The 22,586-nt window shown below is 35.2% G+C and overlaps 3 protein-coding genes across 5 annotated transcripts in view; 2 read left to right on the top strand and 1 right to left on the bottom strand.

The window, feature by feature from the left end:
- The first annotated feature begins 4,748 nt into the window (after positions 1 to 4,748).
- LOC135791118 (uncharacterized) lies at positions 4,749 to 9,579 on the top strand. Its single transcript, XM_065301434.1, has 2 exons — positions 4,749 to 4,920; positions 6,984 to 9,579. Exons 1-2 carry the CDS (start codon positions 4,903 to 4,905, stop codon positions 9,249 to 9,251), a joined length of 2,286 nt encoding a protein of 761 aa, XP_065157506.1. The 5' UTR covers positions 4,749 to 4,902; the 3' UTR covers positions 9,252 to 9,579.
- A 1,220-nt stretch (positions 9,580 to 10,799) lies between these two features.
- On the bottom strand, positions 10,800 to 13,625 carry LOC135791016 (sialin-like). The gene is made up of 11 exons (XM_065301327.1): positions 13,410 to 13,625; positions 13,037 to 13,148; positions 12,708 to 12,946; positions 12,418 to 12,642; positions 12,280 to 12,364; positions 12,055 to 12,221; positions 11,850 to 12,002; positions 11,657 to 11,789; positions 11,434 to 11,589; positions 11,164 to 11,249; positions 10,800 to 11,110 (listed from the first exon to the last, which is right to left on the bottom strand). Exons 1-11 carry the CDS (start codon positions 13,419 to 13,421, stop codon positions 10,934 to 10,936), a joined length of 1,545 nt encoding a protein of 514 aa, XP_065157399.1. The 5' UTR covers positions 13,422 to 13,625; the 3' UTR covers positions 10,800 to 10,933.
- Positions 13,626 to 13,927: 302 nt separating this feature from the next.
- LOC135791014 (uncharacterized) overlaps positions 13,928 to 22,586 on the top strand; it is a 54,095-nt gene continuing 45,436 nt past the window's right edge. For all 3 annotated transcript variants that reach the window (XR_010547898.1, XR_010547897.1, XM_065301323.1), the window contains exon 1: positions 13,928 to 14,064. The gene's annotated coding sequence lies outside the window, so the exon portion shown is untranslated. The remainder of the gene's footprint in view (positions 14,065 to 22,586) is intronic.

Below are 22,586 nucleotides of genomic sequence, written 5' to 3'. Positions count from 1 at the left end.
AAAAGAATAGAATACGTTAGAAAAACGTTTGAATTTGACACGGGACACAACGAACATACAAAATTTAATCTTACGCGTTGCACGAAATCAGTATGTGAGTGCATTGCACGTAAGCACGAGAGATGAACAGGTGTGATACTCATTCAACAACCTGACAAGCCAAAACAAAGTGTAAATGGAGTGACATTATAACGCAATGCAGTACATAAAATACGTGCATTTGAATATAACTGAGAACACATTTTCACACCATTCATAAACATTTTTTTCTTCAAAATTGCATTCAATATTTTAGAATTTTTTAAATCTTTGGGTATTTACGAATTACAGTTAAGTAGAAAAAGACAACGTTTACAAATCATCTGTAGAATAATATAAAGTACAGGATAAGTAGGAAACAAGATCAAAATTTTAAAAACATTTGTTTTCACGAATTCGTTCTCACATCAAAGAATAATATTATTAGTTATTTGCATGTACGAGTAAAGTATATATTTTAATAACGTTTGCTTCATTATTTTCGAGCATTGCATTTATAATGGAATAAAATAGTACTCGCAGCTTTCGCATTCGCAATCACGCGTACATACAAAACGAAAATGTATCATTTACTAACCGGCTAACAGCCTAACGAGCACAGCGTTCGTAAACAATAACCCCGCGGCCGCTATTCTCTTAGCTTACATTAATAGATATTAGCGAATAATGCGCGTAATAACATGCAGATGTGGAGATTTTATAAAGCAATATGGTCGTAAAAAGCGTGCGGCAACCGCGGTTGCGTCTAATCAGCCGCGGTGGTGGCAGCGCGACAAGCGGAGAACAATAGCCGAAAATGCGCTGTGAACAAAATAAATAAAACGCCCAACGCACAAAAACTCACAATTACAGTACGCTGCTAACGAAACCAACAAACGAAATGAGTATTAACTCAGGCGTGGGTCAATGCAACAGCGGGGAGTACAATATGTGTACAATATTAACTTTTATTTTTACTTTCTAACCAGAAAATTTTGTGTCATATTCAAGCAATTCTTGTAAAAATATATTTATTACACAAAAATTTAAATTTCAGTTGTTGGAGCATGCATATAATTTAGCCAAATTTTATCCACTGTAAATAATAACTATAACCAGAAATGAAATTTTGAAAAAGCTTCTACCTGAACATTGTCATATTGCGAATTAAAACTCTTGCGTTTCTAATTTTTCCTTGTCCACTCTTAATGTACATCACAGTGAGAGCATATCACGTTGAACATATGTTAGCAAATTGTTAGCTTCATGGATATTACATTAATGTCATTTTCGTTCAATTAAGAAACCAGTTTTGTGCTTCATTGCCGCATTATTTGTCCATTGTAGCATAAAGCACACATACATATCTCAATCCAATTCTATACGTTTCAATCAGAAAGAAATTACGCACGATTGCATTTTCTACGTACAATGTACTTCTCGAATTGAAAAATGCGTTTGTTGTCCACTTCCGCGTGTAATTAACAAGTAATTTTTTAATCTTTAATACGAGAACAAAACAAAGTAACAACACGAACAATTGGAAATCCTATTAGTTCAAAGCTGGCTATTATTCTTGAATAATGACATGGTATTGTTCCCAGATTGATAAAAATATGAGAAAATTATATGATTGAATTAAACCTAAATTTCTATAAGTAATATTATTGAAAAGAAGGATTAAGTTTTAATATTCAATGCAAATAATGCTTTATAGTCTAGGTTTAGTTATTTAATTTTATTTCATCTGAAATTATAATAAATACAATGATTTTATTTATATGAAGAAATAAAATAAAAAAATGTCCTTTTTACTTTTTTCATATTATAACGTTTTTATTTTATGTGCGAGATTATATAAATGCACGCGGAAAATATAGAGTTCACCTGGATAACACAATAACATAGAATAACACACGGCAACGCAGAATTTAATACAATAATTTACAATGACGTCACGTCTGAATACCTTGGAAAATGAAAACGTGCAGAGCAGGTAGTGGAAAACAAAGAAAACCCAGCGTCACCTTTCTTACGCGATGAGCGGAACTAATTCAAGACAACAATATGCTCAAAATATGCTCCATACTAATTTTCACACTTATTAAACAACATATACAGTGAAAAACGTCAAAAAAGTGTTCTGTGTTTAAGATAAAATAGTTATTTTATTAATAAACACAAAATGAGATCATTTTTCACAATGTTATAAGATACACGTTCATAAATTGAATTCCGATTGAGATTATAGCTTAGATTGTGTGATGTCATCGAGAGTGTAGTGTATGAGTGAAAACTTGAGACTTGAGATATGATGACTTATTATTGCTTGTTATTACCAGTTGTCTTCTTTCTTAAGAAATACGTGTTGGAATTGCAGAGGTGTTATGAAACTGTAGTTCGTTTATTTCCAATATTGTTACGTATAAAGGTATCATTTTATTCGATGAGTGTTGTTGTGAAGATTAATTGGTGTTATGCATCATGATCAAAGTGGAGGTGTTGGTGAGTGGGTTTTCGATATTTTCAAGATCATATTTAAAAAAATAACAACAATAACAATTTTTAAAATATGTCTTAAGTAGGTTACATTGAATCACATATATTTAATAAATTTACTTAGTTAAACGATTTTTTAAAAAAAAATTTCGTTGTTTACACAGATATTATACACTAGAATCAAAACAATATTTCCTTCTTCAGCACAAAGTTAGAACATGATGACATGCAGATATAATTTTATAAGAATTACATATAGAGCATGTGTGTCGTGCATGTAATTATGATTTACTTCTTGTTCATTATTTGTTCATTATACTTGCGTAGTTTGCAGAATAAATCTGTAAAACTGCAAAAGTTTATTAGTATTTAAAGTTTTATACTTGTATCTTTATTTCTGCTTCTTGCATTCGAGTAAAATTTATTTATTTCATACATTTTCTCATTGCAATATTTTCTTCGCTACGTTTCTATATTTCCAACTGTGCAGAACTTGACGTGAACTAATGTAATGCGGAATTGTAGTTGACATGTTTAATAATCCACATAATAGATTATGTGAACCACAATGCACGAATAAATAAAAGTGTAAAACTTAATTTTGTTTTCATTTCATTTCTATCCTACAAATCATAAACTATATTACGCCAGGCTTAAGTTAAGAAAAGTAATGCTTTCATTCTTGATTCGTTTTATGCTGAAATAATCAAAATTTACTGTTTATACTTTAGTTCCTGGAAGTAACAATTACATTTCTTCTCAGTTACCCAGTTACGCAGTTATTCTTCTTGTTTTGTAACACGGATTTTGGTTATTTAATAATTTCGCTTGCGCATAACCAGATGACTTTGAGAGAACTACTAACTTTAAGAAAAGATACAATAGACACAAACAAATTGAAGTCAACAAACGTTTGTAAAGTGATATTTTGATGGTTGTATAATTACAATCGGAACTAAAACTGCGGTACTGTTGTCTCGTATTGTATTCCAAACTAGAATTATGTATATCACAATTTTACAAATAGAAAAAACAAAAAAAAAGTTTCGGTGAATTATGAGCGTGAGTGAAATTATAAAGAAAGATGCAGTGATAGATCCTAAAAATGTGACAGACATAATTATGATGAGGAACCGAGGTGTGAGGATTAATTATTCATTATGTAAGGTCACATCATGAAACAGAATTGAAAAGACAACAAAACGCTTAATTTTATCAATGACAAACTTCATTCGTATCTCGAAGGTAATAAAATTAACAAAAATAATATTTAAAAAAATAAATTAAATAACTTCACTTAATAATGTTTTAAATTATTAGGTTAACCTTGATTTCAAAGCTAGTCACCAGGAGGCGTAACTTCAAACGCCTCTAACTTATATGTCGCAACATGCATAAGCTCACGCTAAATTGCGAATTATTTTATTCCGAATGTGAGACTATCAATTAGTAGCAGTAATTAAATAAATATCGTGTGTTGCGTAAATGACGCAATGACGGCGCCATTAAGTGCATGGAAAACAATAAGATTATTAACCTCATTAATCACGCTTGCTAATTTTCGACCTAAGAATCGCGCGTGAAACTCATTAAAACTATGTTATTACAATTTACCACTACTACTACTAGTTTAGTAGTAATATTGCAATAATGTAAATCTGAATAACTTTGAAACGAAAATAAAAACTAAAGTAGTTTATTACATTTCCAAAACGTGTGTTTATTTTAAGATTAAAAAATCATGCTGAGCAAGAATCCCATGCAACTTGCTAGTAGAAATAACTCGAAGGTCATCCCCAAATAATTTATTACCATTGCATTAGCATTAAAATTACGCTCTCATAAACTTTTCCTTTCGTTATCGTTATTTACGTTTTCTTTCTGTTTCATTTGCATTCGGTTTCACGTTTCATTTCATTCTTTGTTTTGCATACCCAGCCTCATACTCATGACTCGCTTCAGAATCACATAATGGTCTGTGAAATACTGCGGCTATTAATGAAAATAAAATTCCATTTTGCTTCATTTGCTTCATATTTGCTCATTTCTATGCAACTGGCTACAGGTAACTCTCTCACTCTTACTCTTGTTGTGTTGTTTAGGCTGCTCTCGATTGTAGTGGAGGAGTAGCACCACCTACTATGCGTGAATCTGTCTTTCACAGAGTTAAGAGGAGAAGAAAAGGAGAGTCAAGCCAAGAAGTCTCAAGACGTTGCAAGAAGCAAAATTATATAGGCAGGTGAGTGTCGGCGTGCGGCGACAGTGCGCGATTCGTGTGCGACGTGCGAAGAACGCACGCTCGTAAGAAAACTCAAAGAAAAACACAATCAAGTTCCAACTGGAAGAAGATCAAACAAATGTGAATTGTGAACATTGCCATTTACCATGGCAGGTTATCATCAGGTATGATTAAATTTATCAAACAATTTTTTTAAATAATTTTTAAATTAATTTTATCAAAAATTTAATCGCTTTTAACACCATTTAAAAATATGTTTACACATGTAGTTGTTATTTTCACTTCTCTTATCTTTCCGATTCTTGTCAGATTCTAAATGGCCTTGATATAAGCATTGTTGTCTTCTCTTCTTGCATGTCATGCGTGTGCAGTGCGTGCATTAAAAATTAAGCCTAAACGACGACAGTTTTATGTTATGAGCATTTACTTCATGAAATGGTTGCTGACTTGCTAACTGAGTGACGTACTGATTAACTGAAAGTAAGTAGGTAAAAAGTCAGTACACAGTAGTTCAAACTGAAGGAAAGATGCGCGAGTTTCAATGAGGACGTATCAAGAGCACGAATAAACGAAAGATTTTCATACGTCTTTAACCTAAATAGTCGTCACGAGCATGAAAGTCTGCTCTAAAGTGGTTGGTTAGACGGTAATGCTCGCGATTATAGGATGCGAATACTCATTTGCTCATCCACATTAGATTTTCACTTTCTTAAATAAAATCACGAACCAGTTTAAAGATGTGCGAACGTGTTCCATGCTTGTCTGACGCAGTTAGTACAGTTAATCGTGAATTAATTGACGAAATCTCAGGAAATCTAAGTTTTCTGTTTCCGTTTGCATTTAGACTACTTTTGGAGCCATTAAAACTGATTAAACTTGTTTGGATGAGTTTAATTTATAGCATTAACATTTTGTATTAATTTTTAATTTATGTTAAGTGCTATATCGATTTCTAATCGATTTAATTTGTGTTTATCTCGGTTAAATTGATTCGCACGCTTTAAAAGTCTTCCGGTCTAAAAAAGTTTCTATTTTTTTTAAATTACTGTTTAACTTTATTTTAGTGCAAGTATTAATATTCTCAGTTGCACTGTTGGTTATTTTGTTCTTTATCACGACTTTGTTTCACGAACTAATGCTTGATATAAAGCCTATTACGCCTCGACGTGTGGGCGGATTAAACATTCAAATAACACAATAATTACACAAGAACACTGTTCTAGACTGTAGGAAACTCGGGCTTGTGTGCTAAAATTGACTTCCAGCTAAGTTTGCCTGCAACATTATTAATTTCTACGGCATTCTAATATCGCGCCGAAGTACTTTAATGATACCTTCGGCTTCCTTTCGTACTGTATAGAAGGTGATATGTTTTAAGATAAGACTTTCTAATCGACGGGGTTTTTAATAAATCACCAACTGGATTAAAAATTAATTGAATTGATGAAATCGGAGAACAAGTTTATATACGCCCACTGAGTTTATAACTTTATAAAATTTGTATTGTTGGTTGACTCTGACTGAGTTTAATCTAATGGAAAATAATAAATTTTCAATTTCACTCACGTTCAGCATGAACTGAATTACTTATAGAAGTTTATAGTTTGTTTCAGTTTGTTTTTTACTTCAGGTCATGGTATAGTTTAATAGTAAAAGAATTCATTTTATTTTGTGGTCATTTCTGTCTGCATTTCTGTTCATTTTGATTTCTTCACTTTTCCACACTTTGTGTTGTTATTCTTGAAGTCTTTAGCAATTTAACTGCGCGCTGAGCAAACTTTGCGCTTGAGTTTAATTCAAGTATGAAACGTTTATCTTGATCTTGCGAATTGTTTACGTAGAAATGGACATCTTGTCCAGTGTTTGCAATTATATAGAGAGCAACATCCGTACATCCGCATTGCAACAAATGAACATTTTATAACAAAGTAATTTAAAATGTATAAAACTGCATCATCCAAACATTTGCTTTTGTTGTTTTCAGTTTGAAAGTTTGAAATATACTTTCCTTGACTTGCTGTGACAATTTATTTATTGTACGGTGTTCTAAACTTAATTAACACTAATAAATAGTTGTCATACCAGTTTGTTATGACATCTTCTGATGTCTCAACTCAACTTGAGTTGAATGGTTGGCATTGTTTTTGTTCGAATAGCCATGCACTTTACTGACACTTTTTTTTTCATTTCAATGTTTGTTTCGTAATTTACTGATTTCTAATTGCAGATCGTACTGCTTTTCTTCCTGCTCTTCGCGAATGGCGCTGTATCGTCACAGAGCGCATCTAACTCGTCTTCGTCCGCGTCCACGAGCAATTTGACCAAACGAGACGCCGATTTGGACGCAGCGGAAGCAAACGGCAAGTTAGAAATTATTAAACAGATCAAGAAAGTCAACGACGATGGTTCGTACACAATTGGTTATGAAGCCGATGACGGTTCTTTTAAGATAGAAAGTCGCGATGTACTCGGTAATATTAAAGGCACCTATGGATATATTGATGACAATGGCGACATTAAACGGGTGTCATATAGCAGTAGTAATGCAACTGAAGGTATTACTTCGACCAGTGAACCAATCTCTGTTGTTCAGAGAATTCCTTCCAAGGCAAACGTTACTCGATCAACACCTACCACTAGAAGACCTTCGTATGTCAGTACAACTGGTTCTCCTACAAGTACCAGTGGAGCGGTACAATCTATTCCAAGGCGAAGGATTACCATGTCGACTACTACTACCAGTGCACCTACTACGACTGAGAAATACAGTCAGTTTATTAAGGATGCATTGAGTGCTTCCAAGTTGAGTTCTGGCGTTACGTCAACCCCTACAACAGTTTTGTATGAAAGTTCTACACCAGCTAGATTGTTAGCTCAGAGTAAACCTTTAGTCAGAGGAACACAAAGCACCCAAAAGGTTACCACTTCAGAGGGTCAACTTCTACGGCCTGAGGTGTTGCTGAAACCAACTGATATGCCTCTGTATAGAAGACTACCTATAAAAACTACTCTCCTTGATGAAGATACTAAACCAGTTACCGAAGAACCTGAAGTGGAAAGAAGTAACGTGCTTAGAAGGCAATTACCAGCTGTTAATCGTGATGAAAAGGTTTTTGATGCTAGGCAGCACGTGCTCAATGTTCAACAAGGTGCTGGTGATGACACCGTGGACGTCTATAGTGCTTCTGTAACCACAGGCTCTCCAAGACCTTTGTTTACTACGTTAAGACCAAGATTAGTTACAACAACTGTAAATCCATTACTTCCTAGAGGTACCCCTACAATTAGGTATCCGACGTATCAAAGAGCTCCAGTTACTCGAGCGCCTCAAACACCAGCACCAACTACTGAGTACCCACAAGAATCATCAACTGAACCATCTGTAACTGTAAGTCCAGTGCCGGTTGTTCAAATACCAGCAAATGCTGGTTCAGCTAATGCAGAGGAACCAATTCGTCAGCAATACGTAGAACTGCGCCATCCATACCATCGCGGAGCAATTTTAGTACCTGTAAATCATATTCCACGAAGGCCTGTTGCTGAAGATCAAATACAATATCAACAAATTCAACCACTACAGGGTGATCCCAGTGAACAGGAACCTGTGTACCAATACAGACGCGTTCCTAAATTCAGACCAATTCCAGTTCATGTTGATGAAAATGGGTTTATACGAGAATACTCAACACCAAATCCATACACAGTCCAAAGACCAGTCACTATTGCTCCGGTACACGTTCAAGACTTAAGACAACAACAACAGGAACAGCAGCAACAACAACCTTACATAAGTCAAAATGACATTATTAACGAAGTTGACTCTATAAAACCGCCTGTGTCCACAAGGGACTTCCAAAAGCTTCTAGAACAACTTATTTTAAGACAAAGCCGATTAGAAAAGATCAGCGCATTGACAAACCCGCATTTCTTCAGACAAAGGCCACAATATCAAGAGGTCTACCAGCAACCACAACAACATCTTCAACCTCATCATCCGCATCCCAATCAAGTGCAGTTTGTTCCCCGCACCCAAACACAAACAGCTCAACCTCAACAACAACACCCTGTTATAGTCCGTCCTGCTCCTCAACCACTGGATGAACATCCATACAACCAATATGCTCCAGTAACATTCACCCCTGCTCCAGCACGATCTGGAAATCAACCCAATTACCATCCAACTAAACGAATGGTAAGACCTGCTCCAGTTCACCTGAACCATAATCAGCATCTTCATCAAGAGCAATCTGATGATGAATATCTCCCTGCCCCCGTAAGGGAGATGTTATTGCTGAGAATGCTTCAGTTGGCCATTAATCCATCACTACCATTAGATGCGATGGATAATATAGAATCGGCAACCACGCCGCTGCCACAGAAGAATGTTGTGAGAAATGCTGTAAGAAATGTTGAGATTTTAGGTGAAGCGGAAGATGATAAAAGGCCCAGCAGGACGAAGAGGTATAAACAGGTTGAGTTTGATTATTATGACTAATTAATGATATACTACTATTAAAATACCGAAAGTAAGTGATGAAAAACAAATTAATTAAGTGATCTTAATTTGAATTTGACAGTTACATCACATAGTAAAACTTAAATGTTGATTGTCTATATGCCAAAGAATGAAGAGGCGATAATTTTTATTTTTGTGAATTAATGTAAATATTATTTATTAATTTTTAAACACACGAAACATTTTCCAAGCATTTCCAAAGATTATTTTATTGTCTTGTTTGCGTATCTGTTTTTATTGATTATTTTTTACAATTATTTTATATTCTTTGTATAAAATTAATTACAATAAATCGAAAGGATTTGAACGGATTTGAAACAATTATATACAACCTACTAAAAGTGCTATAATTGTTTATAATTGAAGAAAATGATTATAGATTTAAATGCATTCAGGAATTATTAAAATAATTACGTGATGCGTAATTCTTCATGGATTACATCACTTCTTATTACTTTTGCCGCTTGTAACATCTTTTATTTTCTATCGCAGTGGAGTAGTAGATAGACCTAGAAGAATTCAGTAGAATAAGTCGATTGCGTAGTGAAATAATTTATATTATGCAGGCGGCGTGAGCGCGGTGTGCGAATAAATTCCGTTTATTCATTTATTAAAACTTATAAAATCGCTAACCATGAGAATCTTTCCCATGTCGATTGTCTACACCTCGTCTTCAACTATCTTCTGTCTTTGCTTTGCGTGCATCTTTGAATCTGCGTTTACTTGTGCAAGCTGGCTTTGTCTTTTTTAGTTTTGCTTTCATCGCATGTCAGCTTCTTTGTTTCTTGTTTATGCTCACTGCGGTAGTAAGGTAGGAAAACAATGTGCAAAGTCGAGACAATCGTTTAGCTGATTTGCCAGCAGTCATAACCAACGCGAGCGCGGATTTATGCGTGCAACTTTGCGTTATTTGTGAAAAAGCTTCATAATGAATATTCATTAAATTCGAGATGATTCAACGGCGAGAAAAAATAACGAACATAATGATTGTGGAAAGAATGCAACATGGTTATTATGTTGCAAAAAATAATATAACATACAGTAAGTTCATAAATTACTTTTTATTAATTAAAAATTCACAAAGACAAAATAAGTTTAATTTGATATAAAAGATATACCACTTTTTGGAAACTAACTTAGATAGTTTTAAATATACTTTTAAGTTTATTTTAAAATATCTTTGAACTTGTTGTAATTTTGCAAAAAAACAAATTACGCAACAATTTATGAACAATACGTTTTCTCTGACGTTTTACATCTTCTTCTAGCCAAATAGTTTCATTCACTTGAAATCAGCAAGAAAAAGGAAACGTGCAACTCGGTGTGAAATGAGAAAATTATAACCATTACACGTATTACTCATGTGCGAACGCGTTTAAACCTCACTTACCAGATGGCCCAACGAGATAATCGTAATAATTAAATATTTGATGTACGAGTATTTGAGCTCTAAAATTCTGCGTAAGCAATGAAATTATTGCAATGATTGCATCGTTTTCATATTTACATCTCATATTACACAATCTGTTTTGAATGTTGGTATATATATATTTAAATGATATCAAATTTATTACACAATAAATATGAACAGGTCTATAAAAATACTTTCGTTTAAAACATTTTGAGAAATGTTTTATCAATAATTTGGTATTGTAGGATTCTTATTCTAAAACTGATTCTAATCTAGATGCTTCCTCGACGATTTCTTTTTCTACTTCAAAGTCACATTCAGCGTTCCAATCTTGGATGCTTCCGCTGCCCATACCCATGAATACGGTGGCAGTAATCAATAAAACAGCTGAACATGCTCCGAAAACAAGACGCCACCAACCCGCAAACTAAAAAATAATATTTTAAAAGTTTTTTTAATGTATTCAGTTAAAAATATTACTGATCCATGAAGTCCTTCTGAAACTACATAGTTTGCTCCTAATAATCCTGCAGCGCCTACAGTTTGACACAATCCAAAAACAGTTCCTAAAAGTAAAAAGAATTATGTACGTAACTTTCTTGTTATATAATGAAATATTATAGATAAATGGATGTTATTATTGATGGATTTATGATACAGTTGTAGCAATCTGAGGGCGTCAGCATGTTACAACATGTTTACGTCAGTTGTCTGACGCGTTTGTGATTAATTAGTAAACAACCCTTCAACCTGCAAAATTCGGCGCAATGTCTGCAGCACTCGCAAAAGCGCCAGCCGGCGTTGCTCCAGTTAGCGCCAAAGAGGCCGTGTAAAGGGCGGCAGGTGCCGCAGGATCACACCCCGTGTAACCCAAAACAAACATTAGCGCAGCCGGTAAGAAGTGCGCTAAAAATATTCATTTAAATAAAAAAAAAACTAAGAAAAATTTGTTTGGAATTAAAAAAGAACTTACATATGTAAACAAATAACTTTCTTGCCGTCGTTGTTGAAACTATACCAGATTCCCGAACGTGATCAACAACGATTCCGAATGTTAAAGCTGCAATAAAATGACCGATATGTGGCAGAGAATTCAAAACATCTTCCTGGAATATAAATATACGTGAGTAAATATTGAAAGAGAACAATACACATATTCAGCTTACGTAAGCAATCGAAAACCCGTAGACTAGTTTCAAGTATTTGGTTACTCCAAGCATAAGAGTTGCGTCAGCCCATTGACTACCCATAACAGCGATACCACAAGCCCATGCGGGTTTTGATAGCAATAACTGCCTCCATGGCAATAAACGATGTTCCTAAATTTAGCAGAGTCAACAGATTTCTATCTAGATATAATATTGAACTTACATCTCTTATAGGTCTATTTGGGTTTAAGGTTTCCTCAACAAATTTCCACCATAAGAAGTACCAGATGATTGCAATCAAGGTTATGATGTAACTTAACCAATCTCTGCCTAAATGACGCACTAGAGGAGTTCCCAAGAGACCCACAACTGCATAACCTAAATTAACAGCTACAACGAATGAAGTTATGGGTAAATATTTGATAGGAATGATAAAATTTAAAAATACCGGTGTAAGTTGAAACAAATCCACTTAGATGTTTTGGTTTGAACCAAGTGACAGCTATCATATGTGCTGCTGGCCACATTGCTCCCTAAAAGTATTTTAACTAAAATATTTTTTAATGGGCTTCATAGATATGCATACCATGAAAACCCCTTGAAGAATCCTAATCGCAACATGATAAGGTGTTAACCAGGCAGCTGGTACCAATAAGGCGCTAACACCAGCTCCCAGAACACCAGCTCCAAAAAGTCTTTCTGCTCCAACTCTTGCAGCAATTCGGCTTGCTGCTAAGGGTGAGATTAAGGTTCCCCACATGTAAGCTTCTCTTAGGACGGATTCTGTTCGGTCTGTTTTTGTCATAGGTATCTGAATTACAAATACATACCATTTATGGAAGTAATCTTATCAAATTTATCTTATTATAGGTATACCTCTATATGTGGAATGGACCTCACCACATGAACAGTATTCTTTTTCTCATCTGGTACCGGCGGCTGGCAATACCTTGTTATATAACTGGTATTCTCCACATATTCAGCAAATTCAGCCGAGGAATACGGAGATGTGCTATTTGCTCGGAGCGTAACTGATGCAGATTGTTCAATGACTCCAGCAAGGATGAATCCAGTAATTGAGAAGAATAGTAACAATTGCCGATTACCAATTTGTTCTTAAAATATAAATAAACCATAATATATATTTTTGCACGCTTACATTAGTGTTATTCAATTATTGTAGGTTTTTGATGTTTACAAATTACCGTTTACAACTTTCGCAGCTTTTTGCAATTGCACCGAACTTCGTTTCAACGTGGCCAGCGGCATAATTTCGGCGGCAGCGACTGCCAGGCCATCCAACTCGAAACTGAAACGCTTAACACAAGTACATATTCAGGCATGAGTTTGTACTCGAGCTAAAAGTATATATGTTCATCAACTGGACTCGAGTTGATTGATAAATTGCTCTTGCGTTTAGACGGCATCATTTCCATTAAGTGATGATAACATCGTGAAAATAAAATAGGATATCTGCGTAATTTAATTTTTTGACGCAAGCAAAACATAATGTCAATCAAATACATTAAACATTGCAAAAATTCTAAAATATAATTAAATTAAACATATTTCACTTACATTCGCATTCATCTTTTAAAATATTCTTCAACGTTTAAATGGTAGATGTCGCACTCCTCTTCAGAATTGAAGCCAACTTAAGTCCACATCTAGTTCCACTTTATGCTTACAGATGTCGTTGCAAGTATTAACGCGAAAGTAAATATGCTGAAGTCAAATGCCAACGGTTTTTGCAGCTGTTTGTAGTTTCACAACGCTGTTTCTCTTTCTATCACAAAACGACGTTCATTCAGCGTGGTACGTGAGATAGTTGTTGTTGTTGTGTTTGGTTGGGTTCGGTATGATTGTAAACTTGCTTAGCGTGCCTTAGCGCGATGCGCTAGTTGCCGTACCTGTCAACATTCAACAATGCTGTACCGGCTGCACTCATGGTTCCTCGGTCTCATCGGTATCGCGCCCCGCGCACCATGAACTCAAGAATGTGACTTAAGTCACTTTACATTACTTCTCGTAATGTCTCCGATACGTTAAAGTAACTACTGTACGATTAAATGCAGTTCGGTAGTTGACTGCAAGTGCGGTGCATGCGATCCAGAGGCTGTGTTTGTGCAGTGATGTGTGATAAATAATTCAACAAATAAGTGATAACGGAGTGTAACATTGTAATCAGTGACAACATGGAATAACTATGCAATTCTTCATTGTACATTGAAATGTGAGTTTGTTTGGATGTTCTTCATATGTTTTAAGTCATGATTTTTATTGATAAGACTCAGTATGGATTTACTTTTGGTTAGGATGACAATGAAGGTGAAATGCTCGTATAAGCAGTCTGATAGCATTCATATTAGCAATAACTTACTTGGGTGTTTTATTTACACTGCAGTTGAACTTAAGCCAAGTTATTTAAGTTAAGTGAATACGGACTTAACCTTTAAACTAAAGAATTTAATCGTTGACTAGGAAATTGTATTGTAATTCTTAGTGGAATATTAATTAATGAGTAATTTTATTACATTGCTATAAAACCAGAAGTTCAGTTATATTAAGTTAAATCCAATAGCAATACGCACAACTTAACTCATTACACTATTCACTTTACCAACAAAAATTAATAATTATGTTTATTCGATGGAATATTGCTTAACACTGAACTAGTTCTAATGCATTGATAATATTTGTATCAAGGTGTTAAGTGGCCAAGTTGGCAACTTGTTTTTGTCACCTGCGTTTTGTTTTTATTCTGTTTACATTCTGTATTCGTTGCAGTCGGATGCAAATTGCAAGTTAAATATAAAGATGACTCAATAACAATGCATCTCGCGCAAATATCTCCAGTTACATCTATATTGGTTTACATGCGCATCAGCATATCATGCATTGTCTCTCAACGTTTATAATGTATGCACATGTCGAATGTTTGCTTTAGAATCAAAGGTTTATGTTACAAACGAGTAGAACCAGCAATACGTAAAACGTAAAAAGTATTAATTTCTTACAGAATATTTCGAAATAATAAGCATTAAGTTAAATGAGTTTTTAATTATTAATTATCTCGATCTAGTTAACTATTTTTTTTGTTTGTTTGTTTGTTGATAAGTAAAAAGTATTACTCAAACAGTTATTCCACGCTACTTAACACAAACCTACAAACAACATTTTGTACTTAATTAGGTGTTAAACGCGCTTAAATTACTACTTGACTTTAATTCCATTGTTTTATTTTATAAGTTTATTCATTGTTTGCTAAGAATAAAAAACTTGGCAATCAAGATTACAAGATTGTAATCGCAAGTTGAATGTATTCTATGTCCATTTAAAGTGCGTCTCATGACGCCAGTTCTCTAAAATGTCGAAGAGCGTTTTCGCTCGGCAAACATTATCTGCTCCTCGTGGTATTCGACTAGCTATAGATGAGATGCCCATCGAACGCAAGCTGTTCAAATATGCCGCTGACGTATATCGATTTGCCTGGAACTCGTCGCGCAGATATTCCTTGAAGCGGTCCTGAAAATACCCGTCGATCATCTGCCAGATTGAGACCGAGTAGTAGCACATCACGGTCATGAACAAGCCGACTTTTAATATTCCATACATTTTAAGATTTTAAGAATAAACTATTATTAATTATTATTTTAGTATGTTAGTGTTTAAAACTTAAAAATCTATAGGAGTGTCGTCTCCTAGGTCGGTAAAATATTCGTAAATCATAAGTAGAGTCTGCTTCATGTTAGGCCAGGCCATAAGTCCGAAAACGACTATGCTATTGACAACCACAAAAAGTTTCATAGAGCCCAAGCCATCTTCTTGGCGCAACCATTCTGAAAAGCTTCTTTCTTCTCCGAAGTCATTGTCACAGGGTGCAGATGTGGATGATTTTTCAGTTGCATTTGCAGATGTTGAATTGTTCGGCCGATTTTTTGAGCTGGGCTCAGCCAAGTTGGAACGTTTCGCTGACTTCCGATTCTTCATTGTAACTACATAGTCTAAAATTCAAATGTAACTGTAAAAAAATTATTTCTATTTAGGAAATCAATGAGATATATTCATTGACTATTAAATAGCTAACGGAAGTATGCCGTTTATTAATGCACAACACTTAGTACGCGCGAATTAGTCGTGAAGATCGTTTACATTTCCAACAATCCGTACAATCGGTGAACAATAGCTGAAGCAATTAAAATCAATTACGGTGCACGAAGATGCCATCAAACTCGCTCATAAACCTTTGCAGATCGTTGCGCAAATGCGGAAAGTGCAAACTTTCTGACGCCCGGCGAAACGAACGCGAAACTTTAACAAAATCGATCCGCCGTCGCGAATCTAAACATTGCCTTCGCAGAGTTCAAACCGTGGCTAACGCGAACGTTGATTAATTAGGCCAACGCATCGAATTATTCTCATTAATCACGTTCAACTTGTTAACTGTACACTTTGTTATATGTTATGCACTCGTAATGTGTGATGCGCGTATTATGACCCAGTCATGCAACACAAAATTGATCACTCTATTTGTTATCATCTGTTTTCTAACGGCTTGTTTCATAATTTATGGCTAGGTATAGCTAGGAATTTAATAAATTTAATATTTCCACGAAATATTTTCACCTAGACTTAATTCCAAGTGTATTTCTAATAAAGCTAATTAAAAACAACCGGATGGTTTTAGTCTGTCCGATTCTAAAAGCGTCGACACGAAGTGCTTTGTTCAACTGTCCGGATGTATCCGGTGGTGGCGAGGTGACGAGGCGGATGCTATCAATTCCTACATCGGCTTCCCCGATTGTTCCGGGTTTATTTCGCGTGGGCGCCGCGGCCAGCGATTCCCGAAAGCTGGTTAGAAGGGTGCCAGAATACAGCTGTGGCGGTGTACGAACCGTTGGGATCCTAATCGATGGTTGGTCGATTAAAACACGTTCGGCTGTGTTTGTATATACCAAATGTAAAAACGTTCATTTGATATTATTAAGTTAAGCCAACCAATCAACCAATTAGATAAAAAAATATTTGATTTGTAGAAGATTTTTGTAAAAGATTTCGCGGTAATTTTGGTTCGTTAGCAGTTTTTATAGAGATATAACACAGTTCAATTCTTAGTTATTGTCAGGGAACTACCTATATCTAGTTCTGTGTATATGTTAAGTCTAAATCAATAGCTGTAAGTAGGGATTGAGATAGTTCCTGAATAGATGCGGGTAGCTTGGTTATTTAATGTTCGTTATCGCTCACAGAACGCCCGAAACACCCGACGTATTCAATTCTCGCTTGGGTTGTTCACATCCGGAAACATTTTTTATTTTTTTGCCAATTCAAAGAAATATTTCCAGCTGTATTTTTAGTTATCTATTTTCTATGATATTTGTACTCACTCAGATTTCGTAATATTGCAGCTATAGAAATAACTCAATAGTAATTTGTGATCTGCACTATATGCTGGCACATGGAACTATAGAAATGTAAATGCCACGGTGTCCTGCAGCAGAACACAGGAGGCATGTCCAGTATGAGCAGCAGCAGCAGCTAATCCTATTAGGCGTCGTGACGCGCGCCGTAAAATTGAATTGAAGCCCGGCTAGCTCCGACGGACATTTGAGGCGTTCCAAAGCGTGACCACGCGATGGCATGCCTTGTCCGCGTATTCCCATGCATGGTCATCATCAGTTATCAGCTCCTAATTCCAAAATGCTCTGAAATCCTAGCAAGTCGTGCAAGTCTAACAGGGGTTTAGATCATTTCTGCCATTGAGCCATCATTTGACAAGTCTAGTTGAATAATTAGGATGACACCTTCAATTGACGGATAATAATTAATAGAATTGATTTGCATTTATGAATATATCTGACTGTGATACAATTGAGGAAAATAAAAAATTTCATCAATACTAAGTTAACTATTGGTTGATTTTGTTGCCTTGGATTACTCCTACATGAACCTGTATGAAGTTATGTAAGCTGAATGTAGGTCTGAATAGTGTAGCTAGAACATGTTTCTCTTGCTAGTCCTGCTTTGCTAAGAGAATCCTTATGATAGTCATGATATACGAGCCGCACACGCGATGACTGCGCAATAAACTTATACAGCGCGGTAGTGTCTGTCCAGGGTTTGTATCTCCACAAGAAGATTTACCCTGGTATGTTTATGCTAAGCTATACGGAACGAAATAAAATGATGCAAGCAATAAAACCATCAGAGGACAGGAATGTATTTGAAATGACGAAATATTAATTTTGTACTATCACTACTATTTTTTGCTAGGGAAACTTTATATTAGAATTTTTCATTGTTTCATATTAAAGTTTTCACTTTTATATAAAGTTAAGATCCAATATTAAAGTTTATGAATTTTTCTTTTTAAGTGACCTCTTACGGTCCTGTGGTTTTGGTAGTAAATATGAAATATGGCATTGTGTTATGTGACTGCTAGCGTTAGGAACTCACTGATTACATAAAACCGATTTGCATAATGTGGTTAATGCCGCTTTTGGTCGCCACCCACGTTTCGCCGTAGCCGCCTTCGGGCCGTTCATGACTGACGATAGTTTTGCTTTTTGTGGTGGTGTAAAATTAATAAAATTAAGCTCCCAAGGAATTAAATCCCGGTTGGAAGCGAAACTAATTTTGATTATATCACCAGTCACGCATGTCACAATTAAAACAAATAACCTTAAATCTTTTAATTGATTAAGTTTTAAATTTAAACAATATCTGTAGACATAAAGCAGATCCTCTCGCAGGTTTCTGTATCGATGTGCTTCAACTTCGAGCTACTATTATCTTCGTGGTTTGCTACCCAGTGACTAAGTACATTATACTCCGATGCCATTAGACGTAATGTCTCCTCGCATCGCGTATTTCCGCCGTCTCATCCCTCCACCTCACTTGAAGTCATAGGCACCAGCGTTATCACCAGCATCAAGTCATTGTGAAGAGACTCGATCACGAGTAGTATTGCGTGTAGTATATCGCCGAGGATAGTGACTCCCAACCGTGATGTTTAATGTTTCCTCTTGCGCTGAGCAACGGAGCAACGTGAGTAACGATGTGGGGAGTTTCCTCAATGAAGCCATAAGAGGACATCCTGCCGTCTTCACGCATAACATCGTTTGGTTATCAAATCTATATGGGTGACATATAGGGCGGTGTATTAATTAAATTTAATCATCATAAATCGAAGACGAAGTGAAAATTGAATTAATCTGTGGTGAGAAATAATTCTTGGGATAATTTCAAATTGAAATAATGATACTACAAGTTTAATTTCTGAAAATTTACGTTATGTTGCTGTGGAGGTTATGTTTCATTTCAATGTTACCAAATTTAACTTTTACTTCCAAAATTGAAATTATTCTTGTAGTTGTGTAAACAGATTTAGTCGAATTGCGTATACAAACTCGATCAAACTTTACGCCATTGTTTTATCTTGTTTTATGCGAGGTGCAAACTCTTAGTTTATTCTCATCATACGATCAGCTTTTACCGTTTCGCACTGCTTTACTTCCGGTTGCGTTGAGTGCGATAATTAATATTTCGCCTCACGTTCGACAAACTTCGCGATACAAAATAAGCGTGATATAACGTTGTTTTGAAATTCGTTTGACACAAGTGGACGAGGCTTAATCATAAATTTTGATAGTTAATTTAAACAGCGCGCAATTTATTGACGCAGAATGAAAATTGAATTTTATGAGTTTGCACACTTGAACTTCTTAGCGAAGCATTATGCGACATAAATTCCAAGGCTATAAGAAACTTAACGCAATTAGCACGTAGCTAAGTGAGGTAATTAGAAATCGAAGTCCTGCTTGGAGTGGAAATCGATGTCGCAACGGCGAACTTGCTCAACTCTACCTGGTAATACTTTTCATCCCTTGTCGGAGAATCTACAACTGTTGCAAACGTTTAGAGCTATTCACAGTCTACTTGTAAGGTAGTTTACCAGTGTACAAAGTTTAGAACGTCATATACCAAGTGTTTTTATTCACAGATAAAAATATTTCTGATATTATATAAAAATTTATACGATTCTATAATAGAAAATACTTTTTTCTTAAATTTTTTATCAAAAGCATTAGTGGACACAGTAGAAAAGTAACCAGTCTGTTGAATATTGTGTTAGTCGAAAGCGACAAATGGCAATTCCATTAAATCACCTTGGAATTAATTGTGTTACAAGGTCTCGCCCGGCGCCTTCACCGTCCGCTGCTGAGACTGAGTAAAATGGAGAGCATTAACGCGGAATGCGCCGCGTTCCTGATGTTATTACCTCGACGGAGCATCCTCTGCAACATTATTATTATTAGTAGTCATAACACTTAATGGTCGTAATGAAAACAAATCGAATTTTATTAACATCACTGGCGTTTTATCTGATTGATTAAATTAAGCTATTAATTTTGTCTGCTCGATTTAAACATTAAATCAATATAACTATTTGGTATATTTTATTCCAAATACTTTCGAAATATTTTGAAGCAAATTGCTATGAAGATAGATGACACGCATTGAATATTTATTACCTCCTTTATTTCAGGCTCATTTTGTGCTTCCTGTAATATAAATCAAACGCACGTGTCGCTATCTAAAGCTCACCAGGATACCGACAAGGATGCTAAACGAATATGAATGAGATTTTCATATTCATAACTATTCACAAATTTATTTATATATATTCAACGTGACATATCGACATATTTGTTGGAAGTAAAATTTCGAATCCTGTTTTGTTTTATTTCAGGTTAGTTTACAATATGGCTTTAATAATTATATTGTGTGAAATTAATTTCTGTTACACTAGATTTTGTAGCATTTGTAAACATGAATATCTTTGTGCAAAATGTTTGTTTTTGGATGTTTTACGAGGGTCAAATGCGTTGTGCTCGCAAATCACTTTTCGCTTACGTGCGCTGCAAACACTTTAATTACGCCTCGGAACAAGTGATACATGAAAATATGCAAACGATGCGAAAGCGATGCAAACCGTTTTGTACGTTTAGATTGCAATCAAAGTTCCCGCCTAACATTATTTCGAATAAAACAAGATTTATCGAATCGTTTATTTAATTATTTCTATAACCCGAAGATTTGTGTTTTGTAATATTCTTTAAGCGGTATGTGTGTGTATTTTGATTAAATTTCGCTTAGAAAATGGTTTGTGGTTTTGAAATCATTTTAAGAATCAATTTACCGAAGTTGATGCGATTCGTAACATCTCGATAAATATGTCGATTTCCTAACTGCGCTGAACATTTTGCAGTCTGCTTTAGTGAGCAAACCACCTGAACCGTACGTACAAATGGAAACATCGTCGCGGTTTATTTGAATTTCAATATCCGCCAAAACACATCGGATATTGCGAGCATCCTAATTTCCAGGCGAAGCGCGATTGCTATCCCGCGCTACTGCGTCGAGCGCAAATCAATTGCAAGAGAAGCTAGCGAAGCTTTTTACTAGTAACAACCATATCTATATACTGAGCATTATCATATTTCATCGCAAAATTCTACTAAAACGAAAAGTGAGACAATTTTAATTTTTCAAATTTGGAAATTAATCTATAATTGCGATATTTTTAATTTTTTAAATTAAATTGTATTGTAACCAATAAAATTATTTATAAATATTGTTGATATCACTCTGTACAAGTGTGTATTGCAATCCAGGTTCGTGATTACGCGATTACGGCTGCCATTACGTGCGATTTGAAGGCATAACGCGGTTAGCGCAGGTGAACATTGCATTCGCACGTTTCTGTCCGGTGCTTCCACCACCTGCCACTACTAGTATCTATGTATGTAGTCTATGTAATAATTAACGTGTGGCCAAATTATGCACTGTAACGCGATTGCCACCTTGTAACCGCATACCGAAATAAACACCCATGAATATTCATTTTCAATCAATTCCCAAAAGATGAAAAAATATTTCAATTAATTTTTGTGGTGTTTTTTTGGTAATATAATCTCAAGCCGAATGAAAAATCGAGTTTTTACTAATTACCAGCCACATACTATTGAAAAGCAATAAAACAAATGATTGCCAACATGAATAAATTGCTTCATTAGTTTGCCAGGCGCGTTGAGCACGACACTTGCAACATTAGTTAGGTTACATCACAAGATGGGGTACGCCGACTGGTGGCTGCGTTGCGAGAAGATAAATCGCAAGAAATTACGCGAAATTGTTACAGAATCGACGCACAAAGCGCGCGCAAGCAAAATTACCAATAAGTTGCACGATTTATCATCTCGAGCGGTCTGCGGCTCGTCTGCGATCAATCAAAGGTTTATGATAAAAACGCCCCACTTACACTTTCGTCGTCTTGGGCAACAACCTGGCCCTAATAACGATCAACCACAAACAAGTTGTTTGCGTTCTTACGTCGTTTTCTTATTGCCTTACATTTGCTTCGGAATGAATGGCTTAAAATATGAGGATTTTTGCAATGTGAAAATCTATTTTTATCATTTATCCAACGTGGATTAATGACTGTTTGGGTGCAACGAAGAAGAAGATGATCAGATTATCAAAATTAGATTTTTTTGGCGAAAGGTGTAAAAATAAAGAGAAAGGGGAAAGATTAATGAAACTTAGCTGAACTTTTCAAGTTTCAGGAAGTAGATAACGTTTAATAAGGAATTTTAATTTAATTTTGGATGTACTCATAGATATTAAACGGATGATAAGTTTTGGATTTTGTTTAATCAGTGATTAAAATACCAATATTAGTCTTTGATGAAT

Source organism: Atheta coriaria, unplaced genomic scaffold, assembly GCF_025399875.1.
Source record: "Atheta coriaria isolate IRGN ID8LTWV9N9 unplaced genomic scaffold, Caltech_Dcor_3.1 hic_scaffold_4_pilon, whole genome shotgun sequence".
Taxonomy (NCBI): Eukaryota; Metazoa; Arthropoda; class Insecta; order Coleoptera; family Staphylinidae; genus Dalotia; species Dalotia coriaria.
Note: the sequence above shows the minus strand (reverse complement) of the source record. Positions and strands in the feature narration are given on the sequence as shown.

Excerpts from the sequence above, each read along its gene's own strand:
- LOC135791016 (XM_065301327.1), bottom strand. Across the intron at positions 12,643-12,707 it reads GGTCCATTCCACATATAGAG|ATACCTATGACAAAAACAGA; the intron begins GTATACCTATAA and ends TTTGTAATTCAG. Across the intron at positions 11,250-11,433 it reads CATTGCGCCGAATTTTGCAG|GAACTGTTTTTGGATTGTGT; the intron begins GTTGAAGGGTTG and ends TTTTACTTTTAG.